Source organism: Drosophila bipectinata, chromosome XR (assembly GCF_030179905.1).
Source record: "Drosophila bipectinata strain 14024-0381.07 chromosome XR, DbipHiC1v2, whole genome shotgun sequence".
In the NCBI taxonomy this organism is placed as follows: Eukaryota; Metazoa; Arthropoda; class Insecta; order Diptera; family Drosophilidae; genus Drosophila; species Drosophila bipectinata.
The window spans coordinates 24,322,282-24,348,471 of record NC_091735.1 but is presented as its reverse complement, the minus strand read 5'-3'; the positions used below and the strand labels follow the sequence as shown (position 1 = coordinate 24,348,471).

Genomic DNA, 26,190 nt, shown 5'->3' with positions numbered 1-26,190 from the left:
AATAAAAATGATAAATTAGACTCTTCAAATTTCATATCTTCATCTAACAACCGTCCCAAAACAATTTGCTGAATCCAACAAAACCAAAAAAAACGCAGAAATGAAATTCCATGGCTATGACATTAGACCCCCGTCATGTCAAGACGGAAGTGGCAACTCAATAAGGCCAAATTCCTCGGGACAACAAACGGATGATGTCCTTGCCCCATCTCTGTATTTTTTTGTTGTTTTTGTATTTTGTTGTCCTGCTAATAAATGATGAAGCAATGATTTTGTGTGATTGTCGGCACGTGATGGCGCTGCAAATGCTTCTGGAAAAGTGTGTGCAAAAATCATAAATGCGGAATGAAAATTCCACAGCCAGCATAAAAAAAAAACATTTTCATCATGTCCTTTTCATTTTCAACCCCATATTTTCAATTTTGAGTGCGAATGAGTAGGAAATGTTCTCGACATTTATTGATTTCAATTGAAGGTGGCAAAAAAAAAATGAAATAAAATGTCAAATGTTTGCCTAATATGAACTCGAGTTGAAGAGCGGAAAGAAATCCCTTTTTTTGTATATATTTTGGTAGAAGTGTGTTTTTTGGCTATTTATACCCTGTACTATTAAAAGGGAGAGGTTGTTGGTTAAATATAGTATAGGATACTTTTTTGGGCTGATTTTGGGAGATTTATAAAAAGGATTCTTAAATGTCTATAAACCCTGTAAAAAGAATATATGCCTTGACGCCTTCTTTTAGAAAATGTTTAAAAGAAATCCCTTAACTTTCCAGTCATTAAAAATCTACCAAAGCCTAAAAGGAAGCACCTTTTAAAGTGTTTCCCAAAAATCTCCCTGAAGTTTTGAAATATTTCTCATTCTTTTTCCATTTTTCTTGTTTCATGCCTAATAAATTCCCATAAATTCCTATTCCAAGAATAAAACTTGAGCCAACTTGCACAATAAACGGTATTGTTAGTTTCCCCCCCAGCTTTTTCCCAGTAATTCTTGGCAATTTTTCCGATACCAACGAGAACATAAAATACCAAGAAGTGACTGAAACCATTTTGAAATCAATTTCTGGAGGTCTGAGGGCAATTTCTGGAGCATTAAAAGCAGGAAAGCTTATGCCAGCCGGAAGTGCAGGACTTTAAAAGGGTCAAAATGGGATCCGAAAGTCTAGGTTCGCAGCGAAGAGGACAACTTCCGGTTGATATATGTACATGTATATGTGTGTATGTGGGTAAGTGAGTAAGTGAGTAGAAAGGGGCTTATTGTGGCATGATTGAACCGAAGTGAAGCAAACCTAAATGGTTGCCACACAGAGACTCCTACGGTCTCTGGACTCCTCTAGAGTCCGGGGGTCGGACTGAGTATTTAATCTCGGATTAGAAGAAAAGTTTCTGCCTCCGCAGGACTCTTGTAATGAGTTGTGAGCCCAGCCAGGACCTCTCTCCATCACACTCTTGCCACTCTTGAGGCTTTACAATGACTTTGACGGAGGCGGTTCTTGGGGCGGCGAAAGACACAAAACACCCAACTTTTTGGTCCTGATTCAGATTCTGGGCTGCAAGTTATTTGAGTGCGAAAAGTTTTTCGTTTATCTCGCGAACTTGTGCAGTTTTTAGGGGTTTTTGTTGTGGATTTCTTTAATTATTATTCTGAAATTGGGGAAAAACTACAAAATCGAATCGAATTCTCGACCATCTGTCACATCAATTTCAATTAGAAAGGCTGCCAAGCAATTTGCTTTCACTGACAACTCTTTGGTTCTGTCACAGAAAATATCTAAATAGAAATTTCTTTATAAAATTTGGTCCTTTTCTTGTTGGCCTACAATCCATCAATCACCAGGCACTTGTTATTTAAATTACCATCATCAATCATGGCTGTAGATTTTTAAATTTGTGTGCTAAGTAATGCTTTTATTATATATAAGAATTGCTTAGCCAATTATTTAAAAAAAAATATATATATATTATATTTATTCGGGAGTTGGAGATTTCATTTTTGATTCTTATTTCGGAGCAGAAGTCTTTCTTTGGTTGATCCAAGATGGTACTTCATCCGAGTCTAATGGTCCCAGGGAAGCCAATCGTCGTGACCTGCGGACCGGCACAGCACTTGACGCTACCGAAAAACGACGCTTCTTTGGAGTGGCTGGTTTCAAAAAAAAATCATCGTCAGTCGCCACCGGAGCATCCACAGGATCGTCTTCTGCATAGATATCCACAACCGTATTCACTTCTTCCTGACCCTCCTCACCGACCGTCGGCAAATCGCGAAACATATTCGTGTTCTGCTCATTATACATAGTCTCCCCAGCACTACGGAAATCGGTATAAAGGCCGTCGCGAACAAATCCTAATGAAAAAAGATTTATATTTGCAATGAAATGTTACCATTAGATAGCTAAAGTAACCCACTTTCTGCCAGTTCCATGAACCCATCATAGAATCGAGAGCCCCATAGGAGATCCAGGTCGTCGGAAAGTTCTCCACTAGACTCCCTAGTAGGCGGGACCTCAGGCACCTCCTTATTAGTCCATTCGTTATTCTCACTATCAGACATTTTTAGTTTTTTAATGGTTTTTTCTTTTTTTTTCTTCACAAGACACTCTGCTTTCAGTCGCTGTCAAATGCACGTGACTTTTGTGACAATCGGCACTACCAGTGGTAGAAAATTTTAGAGTTTTTAAAGGGCTTTCTTCCAACACTATTCGATTAGTGTTGGGCTGTGAGGTTACTCTACTGTTTTTAGGTGCAAGGCACATTTTTTTGGGCCTATATTGTATTATATTTAGAGAAATAATTATTTAAAGAGAGGTATATTTTTTTTGGAGCTCTAGGCTCCAAATATGATCTTATGATATGAGTAGCTTTAAATAAAATTCCAATCTCCTTGGTGGAAACCCTATTTTTAAAAAACCGATATAAAAACCGATTACTCCGCCCTAGTTGGCTTTGACTTTTCTTTTAAATTTTTTCAACCAAAAAAAAAAATAAATAAAACCTAAAAATTCTATATAAGTCCATAAATAGCTCTTTGTAATCCAATAAAGAAATGGAAATGGAAATTGTAGCTTAATTCCACTTTGAAGTGTTGGCTGTCGCCTTGCATCCATTTCAATACAATTCGATTTTGAAAATATTATTTGATGATGATTGTTCCACTCATTAGATGAGACATTTGCGGAACCTTTTAGCTCAGGGTTCCGGGTTTCCCTTTTGCATTTCCCATTTTCCAGCTCACCATTTTCCCGTTTTCATTTCAGTGGCTTTCCCTTTTCTTTCCTTATTTCGTTTCTTGTTGGTTTTTGTTTTGTTTTTTATGGGGCCATTGTCAATTTACAATTTGGCTTTGACATTGGTCCTCATTTGAGTAAATCAAATGGTTGTCGTAAATTCACCTCCCTTTTGCTGATCCTGCGAATCCTGGTCGGAGATTCGTTGTCCTCTTTATGGCCACCATATAAATCCTATTTTGTTTATCTTAATTTATCCTAATACGAATTGCATCTTTTTTTTCGTTTTTCTTCCACAAATCGATAAACTTTTCCGTTTTATTTGAATTTTTCATTAATTTCTGCTTTAACAATGAATATGTAGAGGTAGAAAAAATCGAAGAAAAAAAAAGGAATAAAATATTGTTGTCCTGAGACGTATTTTTGTGTTGGTTCGCCCAGTATTATTGATTATTTTTTTCTTCATGTGTCGCCCGAGGGAGAAAAGCAAGTTAAGGCCGCCTAATCCCAGAGCCCAAGAGCCAATATGAATTTATGTACACACAGAAAAAAATAGATCTAAAAATACAATGGTAGTAGGCAACTTTTTAGGTAAAGAAAGGCAGTACATAAATATTTGTTTTAAAACAAGTCTTAAAAATACCCTTCAAATTTCTCAAAATAATAAAAAATATTCTTTCTGTGCAAGAGCCGTGAAAGCGAACCATACATATTGATATGCTCAAAGTGAATATTAATTTCAATTTGAATCGAGAAATTCAATTGAAAAAGCTCGCGCCAAGCCAAAATGAAAAGAAAAGGCTCCACAGACAGACCGAGAGCGTCGAGCGAATGAGTCTCTACCTTCGTTTATTTCCGAGTGACTTTCAAGAGCCTTCCAATTCCATTTCCAATTTTCAATTCTTCTCTTTTTTTTTAAGTTTTTTTTTCTTAGATTTATTTTTTGTTATGCTTAGGAAAATTTTAATTTTGGCGGAAAACGACTGGCAGCACCTTTTGAAAAACAGGAAATTGCTCAAATTGAATTCAGTGATTTCCTCCACACATTTCCCTTCACAGTTTTTAGGGTTTTTCTCTTTTTTTTTATTTTTGTGGATAGCTTCGGCTAAGCTCTCGTTTTTATTTGTGCTGGACTTTCTGGTCCTTTCGCCCTGTCGAGATTTTCCGAGCCGTGCATCCTGCGGCATTCTCAAGTGCATTTTAATGGATTTTTAGTTTTTTGACAGTCGAGGCATAGAAATGTGCGAATGCAAATTGCAAGGGAAAAGAGAGTTCAGAGATGATGGGCTTTTCAACTTTAAACATTTTCAACTAATGGATTTTGATAGGAATTTTATAGAAAAGTATCAAGGTTTGCTAAAAACCTTTAATTTTAAAGAGAACTCCATATAGAATCAAAAAAAATACATAAATAAGCTTTTTTGTAATAAAATGTCCTTAAATCAAGATATATAGAGTTCCCATAACATAATACAACTCCCCGAGCCCATTTAAAGTCAATTTGAAGTCAAGAAATTTCCATAGAAATCATCAACGCCTAACATGGCGTATACTTAATGGCCAATTGCTCTCAGAGACCTCAACAGAAAATAGGTCCCATACCATTTACATGACTTCTTCTTTTCAACCCTTTCGGTCTCTAAGCCTTTGCAGGACACCAACAGACCAAAAAAAAAAGCAACGAAATTTTTTTTTTTGCTAATTCAAGGACAGAGCTAAAGGAAGAGATTTTCCAGAAGCTGTTGCTTTTGCTTTTTCCTTGCTTATGCTGTGCTTTTGCTTTGCTTTTGCGCCGCCAACGACACATCGTTATCCCTAATGCTTGATGGCTTGAATAAAAGCTTAATAAATATTGCGAGGCCCAAGTTGTGTGTTTTTTTTTGTTTTTTGGTTCGAAGGACAGGCCATGACGAAAAGGACGAAAGCGAGGACGAAAACAGCGCCAGGCGAGGACGTCGTCCTTACTCTTTACAGCCTCTTGTTGCTTTCTCCGGGTGTCCTTTCGCTGACAGCCCAAAATGAAGATGTTAGGGGTATTTATAACGAGTATAGAGTATACCCATGGATTTTTTTGATAAAATTTTAAAATTTACGGATCCCATCAGGAAAAATGGACAAAAAATCTAAAAAATATTTTGTCTCGGGATTTTGATGCAGGATGGTGGCAAATCGATCCAGAAATCGTTTAAGGTACTCCGCTTGAGAATCGGATCAGAATTGGGGAAGATATGGCCATCCCTGTTGGTCATAGAGGGGAAAACCCCATTTTCAAGGGATCCCAGGAAAAATCTCAGGAAAAATAAACAAAAAATCTAAAAAATATTTTGTCTCGGGATTTTGATGCAGAATGGTGGCAAATCGATCCAGAAATCGTTTAAGGTACTCCGCTTGAGAATCAGATAAGAATTGGGGAAGATATGGAAATCGCAGTGGACCCCATAGGGGAAACCGCATTTTCAGGGGCTCCCATCAGGAAAAATGGACAAAAAATCTAAAATATATTTTGTCTACGAAATTTGATGCAGAATGGTGGCAAATCGATCCAGAAATCGTTTAAGGTACTCAGCTTGAGAATCGGATAAGAATTGGGGAAGATATGGATATCGCAGTGGACCCCATAGGAGAAACCGCATTTTCAGGGGCTCCCATCAGGAAAAATGGACAAAAAATCTAAAAAATAATTTGTATCAGGATTTTGATGCAGAAGGGTGGCAAATCGATCCAGAAATCGTTTAAGGTACTCCGCTTGAGAATCAGATAAGAATTGGGGAAGATATGGAAATCGCAGTGGACCCCATAGGGGAAACCGCATTTTCAGGGGCTCCCATCAGGAAAAATGGACAAAAAATCTAAAATATATTTTGTCTACGAAATTTGATGCAGAATGGTGGCAAATCGATCCAGAAATCGTTTAAGGTACTCCGCTTGAGAATCGGATAAGAATTGGGGAATATATGGACGTCGCAGTGGTCTTCATAGGGGAAAACCGCATTTTCATGGGCTCCCATCAGGAAAAATGGACAAAAAATCTAAAATATATTTTGTCTACGGAATTTGATGCAGAATGGTGGCAAATCGATCCAGAAATCGTTTAAGGTACTCAGCTTGAGAATCGGATAAGAATTGGGGAAGATATGGATATCGCAGTGGACCCCATAGGAGAAACCGCATTTTCAGGGGCTCCCATCAGGAAAAATGGACAAAAAATCTAAAATATATTTTGTCTACGGAATTTGATGCAGAATGGTGGCAAATCGATCCAGAAATCGTTTAAGGTACTCAGCTTGAGAATCGGATAAGAATTGGGGAAGATATGGATATCGCAGTGGACCCCATAGGGGAAAACCGCATTTTCAAGGGCTCCCATAAGGAAAAATGGACATAAGGAAAAATGGACAAAAAATATAAAAAATATTTTGTATCAGGATTTTGATGCAGAATGGTGGCAAATCGATCCAGAAATCGTTTAAGGTACTCCGCTTGAGAATCGGATAAGAATTGGGGAATATATGGACGTCGCAGTGGTCTTCATAGGGGAAAACCGCATTTTCATGGGCTCCCATCAGGAAAAATGGACAAAAAATCTAAAATATATTTTGTCTACGGAATTTGATGCAGAATGGTGGCAAATCGATCCAGAAATCGTTTAAGGTACTCAGCTTGAGAATCGGATAAGAATTGGGGAAGATATGGATATCGCAGTGGACCCCATAGGGGAAAACCGCATTTTCAGGGGCTCCCATCAGGAAAAATGGACAAAAAATCTAAAAAATAATTTGTATCAGGATTTTGATGCAGAAGGGTGGCAAATCGATCCAGAAATCGTTTAAGGTACTCCGCTTGAGAATCAGATAAGAATTGGGGAAGATATGGAAATCGCAGTGGACCCCATAGGGGAAACCGCATTTTCAGGGGCTCCCATCAGGAAAAATGGACAAAAAATCTAAAATATATTTTGTCTACGGAATTTGATGCAGAATGGTGGCAAATCGATCCAGAAATCGTTTAAGGTACTCAGCTTGAGAATCGGATAAGAATTGGGGAAGATATGGATATCGCAGTGGACCCCATAGGAGAAACCGCATTTTCAGGGGCTCCCATCAGGAAAAATGGACAAAAAATCTAAAATATATTTTGTCTACGGAATTTGATGCAGAATGGTGGCAAATCGATCCAGAAATCGTTTAAGGTACTCAGCTTGAGAATCGGATAAGAATTGGGGAAGATATGGATATCGCAGTGGACCCCATAGGGGAAAACCGCATTTTCAAGGGCTCCCATAAGGAAAAATGGACATAAGGAAAAATGGACAAAAAATATAAAAAATATTTTGTATCAGGATTTTGATGCAGAATGGTGGCAAATCGATCCAGAAATCGTTTAAGGTACTCCGCTTGAGAATCGGATAAGAATTGGGGAATATATGGACGTCGCAGTGGTCTTCATAGGGGAAAACCGCATTTTCATGGGCTCCCATCAGGAAAAATGGACAAAAAATCTAAAATATATTTTGTCTACGGAATTTGATGCAGAATGGTGGCAAATCGATCCAGAAATCGTTTAAGGTACTCAGCTTGAGAATCGGATAAGAATTGGGGAAGATATGGATATCGCAGTGGACCCCATAGGGGAAAACCGCATTTTCAAGGGCTCCCATAAGGAAAAATGGACATAAGGAAAAATGGACAAAAAATATAAAAAATATTTTGTATCAGGATTTTGATGCAGAATGGTGGCAAATCGATCCAGAAATCGTTTAAGGTACTCCGCTTGAGAATCGGATAAGAATTGGGGAATATATGGACGTCGCAGTGGTCTTCATAGGGGAAAACCGCATTTTCATGGGCTCCCATCAGGAAAAATGGACAAAAAATCTAAAATATATTTTGTCTACGGAATTTGATGCAGAATGGTGGCAAATCGATCCAGAAATCGTTTAAGGTACTCCACTTGAGAATCGGATCAGAATTGGAGAAGATATGGCCATCCCTGTGGGCCATAGAGGGGAAAACCCCATTTTCAAGGGATCCGAAAAAATGGACGAAAAAATCTAAAATCATCACGAAAAATGGACACAAAATCTCAGGATTTTGATGCAGAATCATGAAGAATCGATTCAGAAATCGGTTAAGGTAATGAGGATCGGCTTGCTATTTGCGATAAATATTCAATCTTAACCGCAAGGGTATATCAACTTCGGCTCCGCCCGAAGTTAGCTTTCTTTTCTTGGTTTTTTTTTAAGATAGCAACGGTGTTAAAAATAGTTTGGATTACCAAGTGTGTTATATGATGCGATGGCTTTGAAGTAATTACTGGGAAGTTAATCTACAAAGGCCTCTTTGTTGACTGAAGCTTACCTGTTAAAAGAAATAGAAGTAAAAGAAATATTCATTAGTTTTTTATTAAAAAATCTTTGATTAAATTAGTTTTTCTGTTTCTTTTTATTTTTTTTCAATAAGTAAGCTAAAAATATCACAAAAATAATAAACAAGCTTCTTAGTCTATTTTGAAGCCATTCCATGACTTTTAATTCCTTTCTAATACCCACATACTACATTTCAGCCTCAAACCTTAAAAGCAACCGCTCATTATCCTTGTTTTGTTGTTTTTTTATGTTGCCTAGTGTAAAAAGCCAAGCAGAGAAGCACCTTTAGACCGAAATTCGATAATTGCCGCTTTATGAAGCCATAAATTAGATGAGCACATTAGGGGGCAGAGTGAAGGCAGCAAGTGAAAGGACGCATCCGTATCCCGCATCCCACAACACACACATTGGAAATTTTCGTGGCCATGGGCGGAAAAGTCAGGAGAAAGTTTTCCCACCCATTCGGCCCACCCACTCTTTTTCCCCCCATTTCTCGCTAATTGCTTGGAAATATGCCGAAAGGAAAACGCATGAAAATTATATAATGCTTCCGTAATTAATTTTCCACACTTTAAATCGAAAGCAGAAACACAAACAAAAAAAAAGAAAAAACCGCACAAAATCAAATCGAAATAAATAAAAGAAACAACTTTTTTTTATATTATTGTTGTTGTGGTGGTGACAATTTTTTGTGTCAATTTTCATATGCAAATCGAGTGGCAAAACAATTGACAAACTTTGTCTAAGGCAACAACAATAAAAAACCGAGCCAAAATGATAAGGCAGGACTCCAAAAAAATCCAGATATATAATAGGAAAGAAAATGCCTAGAAAAGCGGAAAAAGGTGGGAGTGGCAAAATCAACAAGAATATAAATATGCAAATGAAAAGGCAACACAGATGTTCAATCAACAGTTGACTGCCGCTCTCCACGGACTGTTTCGATGCAGATGAAAAGTACACAAGCCGACATTCAAATATGGCCACTGTCGGTTAAAAAATAGATATTCTAGAAATAGATTTCTAGATAAACAAAAAGATGTTATTTTCAATTTTAGAACGAATTTTCAACTATGGATTTACCATAGAACGGTAGAATAATCAAAAAAAAAAATAATAAAAAAAAAATATTTTTTTAAAAAGTTATAATTCGCAAGTGGTTCTGGCTGACAGTATATAAGGAGGCTCGGGATGACGATTTTTGGTTTCCAAAAGTGCAAAGTCATAGTGTTTTTTCTTGTTGTGTGTGTGTGTATTAGTGTGTGTGTGGTGTATAAAAGTGACAGGTAAGCTAGTTATTCCTTAAATTAGGAAAATTAATGCCCTAAATAAAAAAAAATAATAAATATTTTTATAAATTTTAAATAATAAAATAAACTTAAAATTAAATGAAAATCTAATAGAAAATCAGGTTTAATAAAAGATTATTGAGAATTTAAGTGTAAAATACAGAAATTTAATAAAAATCTAAAAAAAAAATGTACAACAAATTTAAAAATTAAAAGTTGTTAACTAATCTTGTAGTCTAGTTATAGTGGGTATAGTTAGTAACAGTCTAGTAATAATAAACAACATAACAAATAGCCATTATTTTCTAGCCATTATTTTCAAATAAAAATATTAAAACAATTCCCTTTGCTATCATTTTCAGGTAACTTCCTCCATTTGTTTCCACCTCAGCCCCACTACCATCTTCCTATTAAACTCAGTGGGCCACCCCCTCGAAATAAAGCCCCCAGGCTGGCCCAGAAAGAAAGTATAGAGAATAAATAATAAAGGGAGACAGGTGGAAGTAAAGAAAAAACTTTCTCTCATTTTACATTCCGCTTGACTTTTGTTTCTTTTTTTTTTATATTTCGAGCCTGCTGGGCAATCAGTTTATGCTGTTGACAGTTCAATTTTCCAAAATAAAAAAATAAACAAAACATACAATTTTCGTAAAAAAAAACTTTATTTTGTGGACGAGGTACAAAAATCAAAAATATTTTATAACAAAACTATGCGAAGAAAAGTGGCGGGGAATTGGTAAGAGGAGGAAAGTATAGGAAGGTGTACTTTTCTTTTGGAGTCTTTGGAGGAATTGTAACCAAACAAGTCACAAACAGACGGCTGTACAGTTTTTTTTAATCAAAAAACATTCAAAAGCCTAGAAAACAAGGCCTAAGGCGAGCCTAGATGGCCTAGAGATGGTTTTGAGTTTTTCCCATAAATTTTGTGTAAATTTTTCAATAAAATGTCTATAAAAATAAATTAATTTTAACTGCCTTTTTTATATTTCAATTTTTCAATTTAAATCCCCAACCTGTTTCTGATAATCACAGGAAATATCCAATTAATTGCTTGAATAACAATTCGAAATGCGTGATGGGTGGTTGGGCGATTGGGAGGCAATGAAAATCAATGTCTTCCTTTTGTAACTGGAAAGTGAAATCACAACCCAACCCCCTCTCCCAGTAAGACACCCCCTCCCCCCTAAAATTACAAGATAATGTTTTTGCATTATAATTGAAGTTTGTAATTGCTTGGAGGAGTTTTCGCAGCAGTGCCGGCACAAAACTTGGCGACGCAAGTTGTCAAGGCAATCAACTTTATTACCCCCCCAGCGCACATGTGTCTCCCCCTCCCCATCCTCCGCCCTTTCCAGTGGGCCCTGTTTAAGTTTATGTTATTGTAGTTAAGTAATGCTCATGTGTGTGTGTGTGTGTATATCCTTGCGCATCCTCGCGCTTTTTCATTATCTTCTCGCTCATTTTACACGCAAACAAGCAACCGAGAATTCCGGCACACAAACCAGCAAAAAAAAACTGAAACCCAGAAGGGGAGGTGGCTGGGTGGGGAGGGGAGGTCTGGAGAAAAACTGTTGCCACATTAAAATGCACATAAAAATCATTAACCCAATGACGCCGACAACGAGCTGGCAGGACGAATCCAGGACACTGCCAGCGGAGTATCCTTCACTGGCAAGACTCAGACTCAGCCCAGCCGAGTCACAGGCAATTGTGTTAATGGCTTCCTGCACCCACTTTTACCACCACTTTCACCTTGTCTCTCCCCACCCTTTTTGCACCTCCCACCACGGTGTTTATTTCCCCACCGTGTTTATTTTGGCATTACAGTAAACTCAATAATTTTGCCTACTTAATGCACAGTTGTCCTTTGTCTTGCCTCAACAGGTAAGAGCTGTGTCCTTTCTCACTTTCCTGTACACTGAGAGCAATTTGTTGGACAAAGTATTTATTTATTTCAGTTAAATATTGATTTAAAATTACAAGTGAAGACTTAAATACAAATTTAGTCCTTAAAAGAGGCTTAAATCCTACCACCTTAGGCTTTTTATTATTGTATTTCTTCCAAAAGTATCGGGTATGAATGTTTTCTTTCTATAAGAGACTCTTCTTTCTCTTCCTTTTCCTTGAAAAAGTGGAGCAGATTTTTTCTCTCTTACTCCTTAAACTGTAAAAGTATCGGCTTTGAAGATCTTTAAAGGGAGTATATTTTTACTATATTTATTAAAATTTGAATTTCTGAAATTTTTCTAAAATACTAACTTTATTTCCTACTTGCTTTACTCTTGACTCTCCCTCTTCGTTTCAATTTAAGCTCAAATAACTATTATTTTATTCAAATATCTTCATATAATATAAACCTTTCCTTACTTTCTCTCACTACATTATATATGCAATGTTTCTTTATTTTTTTTGTGGTAGTCTTAACCGGAAATTACATTTATTTCCGAGTTTTGGCGAGTTTGCTTCTGTTTTATTTTTTTTTGGGTGTGCGAGTGAGTGTTACGAGTAAATCAGAAAAAGGTTAATTTGCAATTATGTTTTATGTGTTTGCCTCGTCCTTGTTTATGTTGCTATTGCAAAAGGCACTTGAGGCCAGGTGTCCATTTTTGGTTGTACCTTGTACTTGCCTTTTTGCTTTAATTCAGCTTTCCTTTTCTGCTTTGATAATTTCCAAAAAAAAAAAGCATGCTTTTTCCCCAAAAAGCAGTTAGAACTGAAAGAGGAAGTAAAAGTTGTTGAGGAAAACTCACACAAACCCACAAAGAACTTGGCGTCTGTTGTCTGCAATAAAATAAATTTCATTTAATATTATAGTTTGCTGGGTGGGTGTGTGTATGGATGTAACTACTCTGCTTTCTGCTTATATTGTTCTTCTTTATGTTTTATCTCAATTGTTGTTTAGACAATTTTTTGGAATCATAAAAATAAAAATGAAGAAGTTGCGCCGGAAAGAAGGAAAACTTTCAAATGCCAAAGGATATGCTCTATGACCCATTATTCAGGGTATAGTTGATAATTTCATCCATTCCAGTCTTAAAATTATAGTTCAAACCTTATTAAGCAACATCATTTTTAAATCTATATTTTAAATTACAAAGATTTCATGAAAATTAATTCAAAAGCATTTTATTTCATACTTTTTTCCAGTAAGAGTATTTTTTTTTTTTTTAATCCCTCGGCTTTTTCAAAAAAGTTCTTTCCTTGTCTTATTCTTTATTTCAATTGTTTTTTTTGTTTGATAAAAATTGTTGGTCTTGTGTATATACTTATTGTGTTTATTTCCCAGGACCCTGCCATTCCATTCCATCACGTATCCGCTTGACTTTGAGACATTTTTCCCAACCGCCCCCGCCATCTTATTAAGTTGCGTGTCCTGCCAGGATGACATTTATTTTTAGTGTGGCCAACGAAATGAATTTGACACGCGTTAATTAAGTTGCTCCAGGATACACAGGATCAGGACCAGGACCCAAGGCACAGTGGTGCATCGGTAATGATTTATTCGAGTAATAGTATGATTATTATTGTTATGATTATCTTCTATGATTATATAATGATTATCTTATTATAATGATTATCTCTTCATTTTTTTGGGTTCCTGTGGGTATAAATCGACGTCGTCTTTCGGGTCTTCATGGGAAACCAATGGTTTCAAAGCTCCTACGATCGATTCGAATGAAGGCAACGGTTTAAGATCAACATTGGGGCACTCACGAGGCGTTATTTCAATCCTGCGCTTGTTGTTAATGGCGTTAATTAAGTTGCACCAGGATACACAGGATCAGGACCAGAATTATTGTTATGATTATCTTCTATGATTATCTTATTATAATAATTATCTCTTCATTTGTTTGGGTTCCCGTGGGTATAAATCGACGTCGTCTTTCGGGTCTTCATGGGAAACCAATGGTTTCAAAGCTCCTACGATCGATTCGAATGAAGGCAACGGTTTAACATCAACATTGGGGCACTCACGAGGCGTTATTTCAATCCTGCGCTTGTTCTTAATGGTACGAGTCAAAGGTTCGGGTGATGGTGCTCGACTAGGAGCAGAACGTTCTACCGAATGACCAGATGTTGACGGAGGTTTCGGGCTGGATCTACGAGTGAACAATGTGGATCCTTTTATTGGGTTATTACGGTTGCTACGACCACCATTAATGGATTCTTCAAAACGGCTTTGGAATGTTAATGGCGTGTCATAGGTAACGAGTCCAGGGGCATACTCTTCCTTTGCAACCGAATTAGATTGGTTTCCATTGTTGGAATTTTCAGGCTGAGAAGTAGATTTTTCCAAACGTTGGGATGATGATGGAAACACCAATCCACATTCACTCAATTCTGCAATACACTTGTCCCAACGTGTTGATTTAGCTGAGGATGCTTTTTGGTTGTTATTTGGGGACTCTTTCCCTTCTTTCAAAGAAGGGGACTCTTTCCCTTCTTTCAAAGAAGGGGACTCCTTCACTTTACGGGATGCCGATGAATTGTCTTTCAGGAAGCTAATTAGATCATCCTTGTATGAGTACGTAGGCGCACGACCTGGTGCTTTTGGTGCTTTTGGTGTTTGTGGTGTTTGTGGTGTTTTTTTATTTTTTAAAATAGATGACAATCCCCATTTTTCCCGTCCAGCTGTGTACAACTCCAACCGCCTAGATGTTGATTCTGACTTGAAAACCTTATAAGGTTCCCCCAAGAGGCGGGTTTTTAAGAGTGTGTTTTCGTCTACGGTACTCATTGCGGCATCACACAAGGCCATTAGGCTGGAAGTTTCCTTCTTTGGATTATAAACCTGAGAAGTATATCCTTTCAAGAGAGGATTTGTTGACGGAATTCCTTCCTTTGAGGTACTTGCTTCCGATCTGTTGGTAGCAATACTTGAGGTAGTTGGGCTTTCATCGTCGAAACCCTTAAAATCCATTCCACCTGATTCCACCTGAGCACGGCGAACGACAATATCTTTTAAGCGAGGAGTTGTTGTCGGAATGCCTTCCTTCGAGGTAATCGTTTCCGATCTGTTGGTAGCACGACTTGAGGTAATTGGGTTTGAGGTAGTAGATTCTACCTGAGTACGGCGCACGACAATATCCCTATTTTTCAAAGATATCGGAAGATCATTGGCATCCACAATACGATATACGAAACGATCAGATTTTGGGGCTTCCAATGCCGGTGAAGTAGTAACTCCAGCGTTCAAAAGCTTGCTTGCAGGACGCTTTGGGTCTTGCGATGGCACAGCCACCTGCGATACGTTTATCACATTTACTTCCTGACGCTTCTGGACGTCATCCGCCATCTTTTTCACCGCTGCCTCAAAGCGCTCCGTTAGCGCATCCATCTCGCCGTCTAGCTTTTCCAGCAGCTGATCACGCATCTCGTCTGAAATGCAAAAATATAATTTTTGTTCGCTAACCCTTGGGCTTTGTCCAATTATAACACTGACTGTAGGTCGCTTCCCGCAAATCGTCTAGATAATCGGGATTTGGATCACGTTCCAGCTCCTCCAGCAGATTGCGCACCATTTCGATATTGGCACGTGTCTCCTCGTCTCGGCCCGTCATCTCTGGATTGATCTTCTCTGACATGGTTATTAAGTGTTATTTTACATTCAACTTTTTGGTAAAACAGAGAAACGTATGCCGCGCTTTATAGTCACACCAATTTTTGATTTCCGTTGAAATGGTAGTGTTGGACAACGTTCGCTTATTGCAAAGCACAATTGGCATAAAAAATACTGCAAAATCCAGGGATGGGACAGAAAAATACTGTTCTGACTAGAACTTTCCATCCCTAGGGGCAGCACCTTCACTCACAGTCATGATACAATTAATCATAATTAATTAATTAATTTTAATCATAATTAATTAATCATGATGATATACATTAATCATGTAAAATTGTATCTTGCTCAAAGTCTTCACACAATAATTAATTTTCGTGTTTTATTCACAATAACTTGATGGTATTCACAATAAGAGATCGATATATGTTATCGATTGTTAAAAAAACACAATGCCATGAGCTTTGTGTATTTGCTGTTTATTTACCTATACATACAAACATCTTATTAAAAATATCAAAACATCATTAAAATACAACATAATACAATGCAAAACACCATAAGATCACTTTATTCAAACGATCTTTTGATGCAAAATGAGTTAAACAAAAAACAGTAAACAGGCTTCTTGTGTTTGTCTCCGCGAACCGGAGACCGAGAACTTGGAACTTGTGAGCAGATCCATGGAACCAACAGACTGGATTCTGGATCCGACCGGATAAATGACATCGATTGCCATTTCCGGCAGATCCATGAAACCAACAGACTAGATTCCCAGATGGCTCGGATAAGTGACTTAGATTGGATGACTGTTCTGTGGCTAATTCTATGATTTCTATGGAAAGAGTTCTATGGCTTTAAGACAGTTACAGTTTTTTTCATTTTAATAAAGCTTCTTGTGTTTGTTGCAGATTCTGTTGTGTTGAACCGGAGACCGAGAACTTGGAACTTGTGAGCAGACCCATGGAACCAACAGAATGGATTCTCACGTGACTCGGATAATTGACTTAGATTGGATGACTGGAAGGCTGGATTAGAAAGAGCTTAGGGTAAGTACAATTACAAAAGATCTTACAAAGAAATGCTTATACATTTCCCGAAAGAGAAGTCTTTCCCGAACGACCCGAAGTAGAAACCTCCACTCATAGGTTTGTCCACTGTGCCAGTACCGAGCAGCAAGTAGAAAGAGTAGAGTGTTGGATAATTTTGCGTTTTGGGCCACGGCTGGAAATCAATTTGAAGCAGCTGCCACGGAAAGGAGTTGGACCCCAGTAGGTCGCAAAAGTATGCAAATGAATTGAAGGACGGGGAGTGGATGAGGGTCCTTGGTGAAAAGGCAACTGAACCCTTTTTTAATTGCACGCATGCCGGCGAGAGAGTGGGTTTAGGAGTCGGTATCTAGGGGGTATTTTAAAGCTCTTCTGTGTAACTGAGGCAGCAAAAGGTATCCAGGGGACCGTGAAAAACCGCAAAAACTGATGCTCCAAAAAACAGAGAGAGAAACAACAAAACAAAAATCATTTTATTACACAGCTCACACACACACCATACAGAGCACAAAAGGGCATTTAAAATTGTATTCAAAATGCAAGTTTAAAGACGCCCCAAAGTATGCAAAGCACACGCAAATAACATAAAAAGTATTCACCATAAAAAACCCGCGCCGAAACCGAAAAAAAATAACCAAAGAAACATAACCAAAGCCACTGAAAACTCAACCGCAAAAAGCACACACACAATACACACAAAAAACCATAATCGCACACTAGCACACACATCAATCCACCCTCTCTGACAAAAATATCACAAAAAAAAAAACAAAAAAAACGGAGAAAAGCGGAAAAGCAACCTCTTGCCCTTACGACCTCACCGCGTCGTTCCTTTGTCTGTCTGGTTTACAGGACCCTCCAATGCAAATTAGCTTCCACATGCCCCTCCAGTTGGCGCCGACGGATAACCCTTGCCCCCCATACATACATACATACATACATATATGCAAATTTTTGCCGCAAAACTGGCTTACATTTCACATTGCTCATACGCACCGGAGGCCGCCAAGAGGACCGTAACTAAACCACAACAAGGACAACTATAAAATGGCGCCGAAAACAAAAATATGAAAAAATAATAAAACAGGAAACGGAAAAGGATGCGTAAGAGCTAAGGAGAATTACAAAAAAAAAGGTCTAGGTCTAGGGCGTGAAATACTTTTTTAAAATTCATGTCAAAAATCAGTTACGAGGACTTTGCATATGAAATGGAGAGTTTCAAATACAAATTTTTATCATAAATAGTAAAATAACAATCAAATAATAGATAAATTAATAAATATTAAGAGGAAATATAGATTTAACGGCAAACTTTTGGTAGAAGTGGTAGATCATTGTCTGTTTTCAGTTTAGTTAAAACTCGCAAAATATTTCAGTTTATTTTTCTTATTTAAAATCTAAATAAAATATGAAACCTTTTCATGTCAAGAAGCAAGTGTTCCTTAGAAAAATGCCTTCAACTTCGTCGAGTCGATTTCAACTGAAATCGAAACCCATAAAGATACGGCCAATTAGCCTTTAAAGTTTTCCGCCATAAAGCAAATAATAAATCCCATAAAAAAAAAAACGAGAACACAAGAACTTTTCAGAGGAGGAAAAATCAGGAAAAAAAAAGAGAAAAACACAACAGAAAAAAATGTATATATATATATATATGAAGAAAATATCGAAGAAGAATGTTTTAAAGTAAGAATATTGTAAGGAAACTGGTAGATAAAGTTCGTGGCTCAGTAGCGGCAACCAATTAGGCCAAAACAACGCACAACTCTCCCAATTTTGTGAAGATTTTGCCGCCCTCCTTGCTTTTCCTCGACACCACACCGTCGTATCTGGTCTGGTCCTCTCTGTTAGCTCTGGTTTTCCCGGGGCAGCCTTTTTGGGTTGGCTTGCTAACCAAACGGAAGGATACAACATCCAAAAATCTCCTTTTTCCCCCCAGTGAAGTTTATGCATATTAAACAGTTATCCAAGCGGAATGGAAAATCCCCCATCCTCCCACCCCCCCAATACTCACACAGGCACACCTACAAGCACATCCCATACACATGTACATGTACCGGAAAAGTGGGCGAGAGTGTGTAACAGGAAATGAGAGTCATGTGAGCGGAAATTCCACATTACAAATTATGCAAATCACATGCGCTTTGATTATTTCACATTTTATTTTCATTTTCATTTGGCAGTAACCTGCTACCAGTTACCTGTTACCTCAGCTAACCTTCGACCTTAGCTAACCCGGTTCTCTGTATTTTTTTTTTTTTGTGGCCATTATTTAGTCAACGAAATTCAATTTGAATTGTTTATCGTTTTGGTGGAAAGTTGCCCAGCGAGAGAGAGCTTTTCATTTCTGGTTTTTCCGCGTCCATGTTTGAACAAGTGTTATAATACTAGGTATTATTCTACTACAAATTAATCCAATCGAGGGCTTGTTAAATAATGGTAGTTTTACAAAAAATATTTACACAAAAGAAAATTTAGTTTCTAGTGAAAATGATATACCATATGTACATTAAGTTATTATACCCTTGCAGAGGGTATTATAATTTTGTCCAAAAGTGTGCAACGCAGTGAAGGAGACATCTCCGACCCTATAAAGTATATATATTCTTGATCAGGATCACCTCCTGAGTTGATATGAGCATGTCCGTCTGTCCGTCTGTCCGTCTGTCCGTCTGTCCGTCTGTCTGTCCGTCTGTCTGTCTGTCCGTTTCTACGCGAACTAGTCTCTCAGTTTTGAAGCTATCGTCTTGAAACTTTGCACACACCCTTCTTTCCTTTGCACGCAGTATATAAGTCGGAATGGCCGGGATCGGCCGACTATATCCTATAGCTGCCATATAACTGATTGATCGGAAATGGTATAACTTTGGTGTTTGTAAATTTAGAGACTTTAAATTTAACATGAGAGCTATTTTTGGCGACAAATTACGACATGCCAAATTTCATAAGGATCGGCCGACTATATCTTATAGCTGCCATATAACTGAACGATCGGAAATGACCCAACTTTCGTGTTTTTGAAGATAGAAAGCTGGAATTTGCTACAGATTATATTTTTGTTCAGTTAATCCGACCTACGAAATTTCATTAGGATCGGCCGACTATATCCTATAGCTGCCATATAACTGAACGATCGGAAATGGTATTTGGTAGAAATATCAACTTTCGTATTTTTGAAGATAGAAGCTTGGGACTTTTTTTTTAGATTTTTTATTGTAATTAATTGGTTTTATTATGATGTAATCATAAGGATCGGCCAACTATATCCGATGTTTGCGATATATATCCAGTTTTAACTGCAAGGGTATATAAACTTCGGCTCCGCCCGAAGTTAGCTTTCCTTTCTTGTTTTTTTATTGGAGTTGCGAGAAATATTTATTTTCCATTATTTTATCGAAAACATACATAGAACTTTAATATTTTTAAACTAAACTCTATTTAAAAATGTACTATTCTTTTTCGAAATTGTACCTTTTTTTGTGTACCTTCCACTCAAACAGACTAGAGACTCTGCCACATAAATACGGCACAAATACCATGGATATGTAGATCCAAAATTAAAAAAAAGAGGCTCTCAAGGACCTGTTAATTTTGTAAAATAAATCCCTAAAAAGACTTGGTTTATAATTCCTTTTAAAAAAACCTAATTCATAAAAAAACTACCTTCCAAGTTTAATTAACCTTTTTTTAAAAGCTAAAAATAAACCCTCAAGCCAATATAAAAAGGACAAAAATGTGATTCCATCGGAATTCAAAGCCAACAAAAAAAAAACTCTTCATTTCGAAATCAAGACGTGCCTCGTTTGATTTTGGTTTCATTTTACATTTGGTCTCAGGTCTCATGTTGCCCTTTTTTATGACAATGATTTAGATTCATTCTTTTGTCGTAAAGTGCGTGAGGTTCTCCTCTCTTTTTTTTTATTGAACCCAATTTTGTCAGCTTGGTTTTTTTATATTTATATATATACGTGCCAATTGGCTGTCCTTTTTTTTGTTTTCCAGCAAGGTCTTGATTTTCTTCTTGACTTCTTTTGTTTTTTGTTTAATTTATTAGAATATTTATGAGCATTTAGATTTTACTAAATTCATCCTGTCATCGATGGTTTTGGGCCTATGAATTTTTTTCCGCTTCAAATAGCAAATATCATTTACATTTTTCACATTCTCTGGAGCCCATTTTGTTTTCCACATATTTTTCCATAAATTGCGTATCCGCCATCGGGGCCAAGGTCAAGGACATGGATCTTGAAGGACTTTTTTTCATCTTGGCTATATAGCTTTTATGTTCAAATGTCTTTTTTTTGGGAGGGTAGAGGTGGAGGAGTAGATTTGATTGGTCCTTGAATAAATCTATAGGCTCATAATCCTAAGAGGATTTATTTCTGGGTTTGGGTAGATATTCTCTGGAGATTTTTCCGTGGGGTAGTGACGGAAAAAAGTCCTTGGGATAAAAAATAATTTGGAAATCCAATATATGGCAAAGTTTAAAAGTTTTATATTTTTAACATTTTGAAAATTAAATATACATAAATACATATAATAGAGATAGAGGTTCTACATTTTTAAAATAAAAATATGCAATAAATAAAGTTAAAAGATTCTTAGAAGTATCTTAATAATAAATTAAAAAAATTAATAAGAAATTTATAACTTTGCTTAAATTTGTAACCTCCTAAATGGCCTTCAAATCTAAAATACCCCATAAAAACCTTTAGAAACGTGAAACCCACAGAACTTTTCATTTTTTTCTTGACTTTTTCATTTCAATTCGAATTGCAGCTATTTTGGAGTGAACTTTTAATCGGGTTTTCCACATAAAATGAACAACTTGAAAGGTTGAAACATTCTACCCACAACCACTTTTCACTCATTTTTTCTTCAGTTTCCCTCCAGTTTCCTCCCGTCCCTTAGGTTTTCTCGCACTTTTCAATTTTCTGCTTGCCCAGCCATTTAATCACCTTCAATTGTCGCTCCTGATGCGATTAGCACAAAAGTCTCACTTTTCTTTTAGCTTCTCTCATTTCTACCCCCCTAGTTCTACCTCTGACACCCCACTCTTCTTGTCTAACACTTTCTCCGCAGTCAGAAATGCTTGTCTCTCCATGTGACATTTTTGCAAAAAACTAGATTCGTTGTCAGGTTTTGTTGCTTAAGCGATTTTCACTGTCCGAAAAATGGTATCTGACAATGAGAAACAGGGGCGTGACTAAAGGGGGGGTCTAAAGGAGGGTATCTAAAGGGTGCAGACGGCAAAATGAAAACTGCATTTCAGTCGCAACTGCGTTGACAACGCAGCATTCCGATGCCGAGATTTTCCGCTTGGAATATCCTTTTGCGGAAGTCCTCGATTCCTCTCAGTTCTCGCACCTCCTGCTACTATTTACTTGGTCCTTTACTTTTTTGTTGGTTTGTTTCTTCCATTGCAGCAGATCCTTATTCTCATCTCCCTGGCGCAACTGTCATATTAAATACTTTTACGAAATTGCAATTTAACTTTCATAGTAAGACAGCAAGGCGACAGGCGAGCTACCCACCATCCTTGCAAGGAAAAATAAACAAAATTTTCTTTAACGGAGAAATATCCAACGGGTAGCTGGGCAACAAATTACAGTGAACTCTTGGCCAAGAGAAAGACCTAAAAGGGTTATAAATATCTATAAATAGATATACATTTAACATTGTTACTTTTTACTTTTAAACTTTATTAAAGATATCTTTAAAATAGTTTATTGATCTATTTTCCTTTTCTTCAGGCCCCACTGTACCAGCGAAAGTACTCCCTTTCTATGGCAAACAAATAGTCCTGCAAGTCCTGTTGCGAGCAAATCTACTGGCAAATGGCGTTCAAACTATTCGCAGCTTATCAATGGATGGCCAAGAAAGGACGAAAGTACCAACAGGAAAAGGGGTATCTAGTGGAGAGGTTGGAGAAGAAGTAAATAAAAAAAAAAAGAGAAAATGCCATCGAGGGTATTGGTTTGGAGGAGTGAACATGTATAAAAAATAACTCAACAGTTGGCAGCAGTTTGAAAAACGGATATGTGGCATGTGTGCGATGCGATAGTTTATTGAAAAGTTTTCTACTTTCTTTTACTTTCCCCCCCAACCAACCACCATCCCCCCCTTTTACATCACTTTCTTTTCCCTTTTTTTTTGCCAAAGCTAAAATTAAAACTTTTTCCAAACGTAGGACGAAGGACTCTGTCACAAAATAGTTTCTCAGTCGTTTTTTACGCTCCATTGAGTTTAGTTCAGATATATTTAGAAAATGTATAGGTATCCCAAGAAAAAGGACTATAAATCTGGGACTGTCTATAAATTTTGTTAAATTTAAAAATTGAAAATTCAAATAACTTGAGCCACAGCTGAGCTACAAAAAAAGGAAATCGAAATTCGTAAAGTTTTCGCAAAAAAAAAAAAAAAAACGCTCAACGCCCCCCGCAAATAGACAAGAAAAGGAAACTGGCGGGAAAGTGAGAATTTAATATGGGAAATTCGCTGGCAATCGAAGGGAAATCAATGCCAGAGACGAGAGGATGAAGTCTCCCTCGAATCGAGACAACTTTTATGGCCAATCCAAGGGGGAAATTAATCTTTGAGCCAATGAATACGAAACAAAAGGATATTTTATAAGTAATTTCAAGTAGAAAAATTAATATTTAAATATTTATTAAGATTTCTTAAAAAAAAGACTATTGTATGATTATTCCTGAAAATTTTTTAAAATACAATTTTTTTTCTCTTTCGGTTTGCAGGCATATTTAACATCATAGACCGCATCGTCCTGCTGAGCGAGATATAATGAGTTTTTTAATAAAAACTGACGGAGCACGGAGAAATGGAGAAATATACAATGCCAGGATAATGCGGGCCAGGAGCCGAGGCCAGGACGACACAGCGACAACAAGGAACGATGGAAAGGACAACCTTGCCACGCCTCCGCCCCTCGAATACCCCCCTCATTCATCAACGCAACCAACACCACCCCCCACACCCCCGAACCGACCATCTCCAGCCACACCATTCAACTATGAATTCAAAATTCAAATATACGGCGTCACCTTTCATTTAAGAAAGAAAATATGGAAGAAGCGGGTAGGGTGGCTGGGATGGCACGATGGCAGGTGGCAGGAGGGGTCAAAAGGTGAAGGAATAAAATTGGAAAAAAGTAGCCGGAGAAAGTGGGACAATAGCAAGAAGGAGGAAAGAAAGAAAGAGAAAAGGTTTACAGCAACTCCAAGTAATTGAAGCGAGACTTTTTTTTTACTTTGGGCTAAATAAATACAAATCCCCAAATTGTAAGACACAAACAGTGCGTTTCATAAGAGTAAATGGCTTTTGAAAAAATGTTACAATTTCATACATCATTTAGGGTTTTTATCATTTGCAAGATTTTGAAATATTTAGTACCTAAATTTTATTTAAACTTGTTCTTTAATTTAGCCATTTGTTTTTAAACTTTTCTATTTTGAATAAAATAAATAAAATTTTACCAAAGAAAATCTATTTTGTAGAATATTTTTGTAACTTTTTTGAATTTTTATTCAACACATTATTTCTTTATTTGTTAAAATACATATTAGTGTAGTTTTTCATCCATGGCATCTCTTAAAGTTGAATTTTCTTCCAAAGTTTGATTTAAAATTGTGAATTTATGGAACTGAGAATTAAAATTTTCTTAAATTTCCTTGCTGCGTCTATGCTTCTTGTGTTGTTGCTTAATTTTCTTCACATATTAGTGCAGTTTTCTTCCAAATCTTATTTCAAAGTTTGATTTAAAATTGTAAATTAATGTAACTTTAAAATTTGCTGCGTTCTACGCCTTGTTGCATCTATGCATCTTGTGTTGCTGTTTAATTTCCTCCTGATATTAGTGTAGTTTTTATCCAAAAGTTTGATTTAAATTTGAAAATTGCTTGAATGCAGAGTTGAAATTTTGTAAGGTGCCTTGCTACGTCTATGCATTTTGTGTTGCTATTTAATTTTCTTCACATATAAGGGTATTTTTCATTCAAATCTTATTTCAAAGATTGATTTAAAATTGTAAATTTATGGAACTGTGAAATTTGCTGCGTTCTACGCCTTTCTGCCTCTATGCATCTTGTGTTGCTATATGATTTCGTTGACATTTCAATATATTTGCTATGATTTTTTGATGACTCCTTCGAGCTGTATTTTGATAAGTGGTTTTTCTAGTTATCTCATTAAATTTGATTTCCAATAATCGATTCTTGTATTGTAGAGGCCAGGATGAATATTTAAACGATTCAAATAATACTTAACGAAAATTAATATTTTTAATAACTTGCTAGTGCGCTTATTTGTCCTTGTCCGCTTCGGCGACCACGGGCTTATTTTTGCCAATGCGTATGGCCGCTTGGATCTTGGCGGTGGTTTCTGTAAAGATGCTGTACATCAAATCCAAGTTGGTGTCGATCGATTGCTTGTTTTTCTCGTAGATCTTGGGAATGGTAAACAGCAAGATGAAGGCCAAGACGACCAGAGTCATGGCGTTGAACCAGGCACCAATGTACGTGAAGATCCACAAAATGAAACCGAACTTGATCGAGTCGATGGGATCCTCAACCAGGAACAGGCGCCTCATCTCGGCGACAAAGGCATTGGTGTATGCCACAGCCCCGACGGCAATCTGTTGAACGTTCTCCGGCGACAGGGACAGATCCAAGATCCATTCCAAGTATTTCTTGAAGTTATCCGCATCATTTGTCTTGAACACGGCCTGTTTGACAGATTTGTAGGTTTTGATTACCACGATGTCCATCAAGATGATGAGCGACAATGTGGCGAACACACTGAAGGCCGAGAAGATGGTAATGGCCAACAGCAACATCAATCCGGCGCTGAAAACAAAGGCCGATTTTTTCACATCGCGCCAGTAGATGATGGACTCCACTTGCGGGTGCAAGATTTTGGGCTTCAACCAAGCCTTAGGATCAAAGATGGAGCGAATGAGGGAGAGGGGTTTGCCCACACCGGTTTCGCCAATTGTAGCCATTATTATTTTTGGATAATTTTTTTTTTGAAAAAAATTTTTTTTGCTTTAAATTATTTTAAAAGTAGAAATGTAGTCAATGGGCCGATACTTCAGACAATGTGCCGACAGTTGAGGTTGACAGTAAACTGAGAGGTATATTTTTATTTTTTTCCTGATATCGTTCCTGATTGAGACAAGCCTACTTTAATTGAAAAATTTATCTGAAAGTCTTGAGTATAAGTTTCATATAATACTCTCATGATCTGCACCGTTTATCATTATTAAGAGCCACCGTTATAGAGATATACATATTTATATTCCTTTATAAACATTTTGAGTTGTATATATATTTATGGGTATATGATTATGTAAGTATATAGTCTTATGTTTGCTGACCAAGTCAGTTAGCTGATATTTTGTTGACCTTTTGCTGAATTTTAAACGCCATTTGGCCTCCAGGTGCGAATGTCGTGACTTGAATTCCTTTGCCTTTTTCCTTGAGAGCGCCCAAAACTTTCTTTCCTTTTTACTTTTACTTTTACTGTTTTCTTCAATTTCTTCATTTACCTTGTCAGTTTCACCTTTTGCGGTTGACCCACCAAAATAATACCCCCCAACAAAAAAAAAAAAGAAAAGAAAAAACAAACAGAAAACTCGGGTCAATAGCCGGTAGGCTTGGTTATAAAAAAATACGATATTATTAGA

General features: G+C 37.0%; 3 protein-coding genes and 1 long non-coding RNA gene across 5 annotated transcripts; 1 reads left to right on the top strand and 3 right to left on the bottom strand.

The window, feature by feature from the left end:
- Nucleotides 1–1,912: 1,912 nt before the first annotated feature.
- On the bottom strand, nt 1,913–2,651 carry LOC108123762 (uncharacterized). The gene is made up of 2 exons (XM_017239060.3): nt 2,410–2,651; nt 1,913–2,347 (listed from the first exon to the last, which is right to left on the bottom strand). The coding sequence occupies exons 1-2, from the start codon at nt 2,552–2,554 to the stop codon at nt 2,001–2,003; spliced, it is 492 nt and encodes a 163-aa protein (XP_017094549.2). The 5' UTR covers nt 2,555–2,651; the 3' UTR covers nt 1,913–2,000.
- An 11,065-nt stretch (nt 2,652–13,716) lies between these two features.
- On the bottom strand, nt 13,717–15,472 carry LOC138925659 (uncharacterized). Its single transcript, XM_070276532.1, has 3 exons — nt 15,325–15,472; nt 13,857–15,260; nt 13,717–13,802 (listed from the first exon to the last, which is right to left on the bottom strand). The coding sequence occupies exons 1-3, from the start codon at nt 15,464–15,466 to the stop codon at nt 13,717–13,719; spliced, it is 1,632 nt and encodes a 543-aa protein (XP_070132633.1). The 5' UTR covers nt 15,467–15,472.
- An 840-nt stretch (nt 15,473–16,312) lies between these two features.
- LOC138925527 (uncharacterized) lies at nt 16,313–23,977 on the top strand. 2 transcript variants are annotated; one of them, XR_011441756.1, is made up of 3 exons: nt 16,313–16,490; nt 22,244–23,123; nt 23,246–23,977. It is a non-coding gene; the product is annotated as an uncharacterized lncRNA (long non-coding RNA). The 2 variants fall into 2 exon arrangements; XR_011441757.1 differs by having other exon boundaries at nt 16,317–16,490; nt 22,244–22,425.
- Nucleotides 23,978–24,036: 59 nt separating this feature from the next.
- Nucleotides 24,037–25,633, bottom strand: LOC108123903 (reticulon-1-A-like). The gene has a single exon (XM_017239312.3). It carries the CDS (start codon nt 25,504–25,506, stop codon nt 24,808–24,810), a length of 699 nt encoding a protein of 232 aa, XP_017094801.2. The 5' UTR covers nt 25,507–25,633; the 3' UTR covers nt 24,037–24,807.
- Between the last annotated feature and the right edge of the window lie 557 nt (nt 25,634–26,190).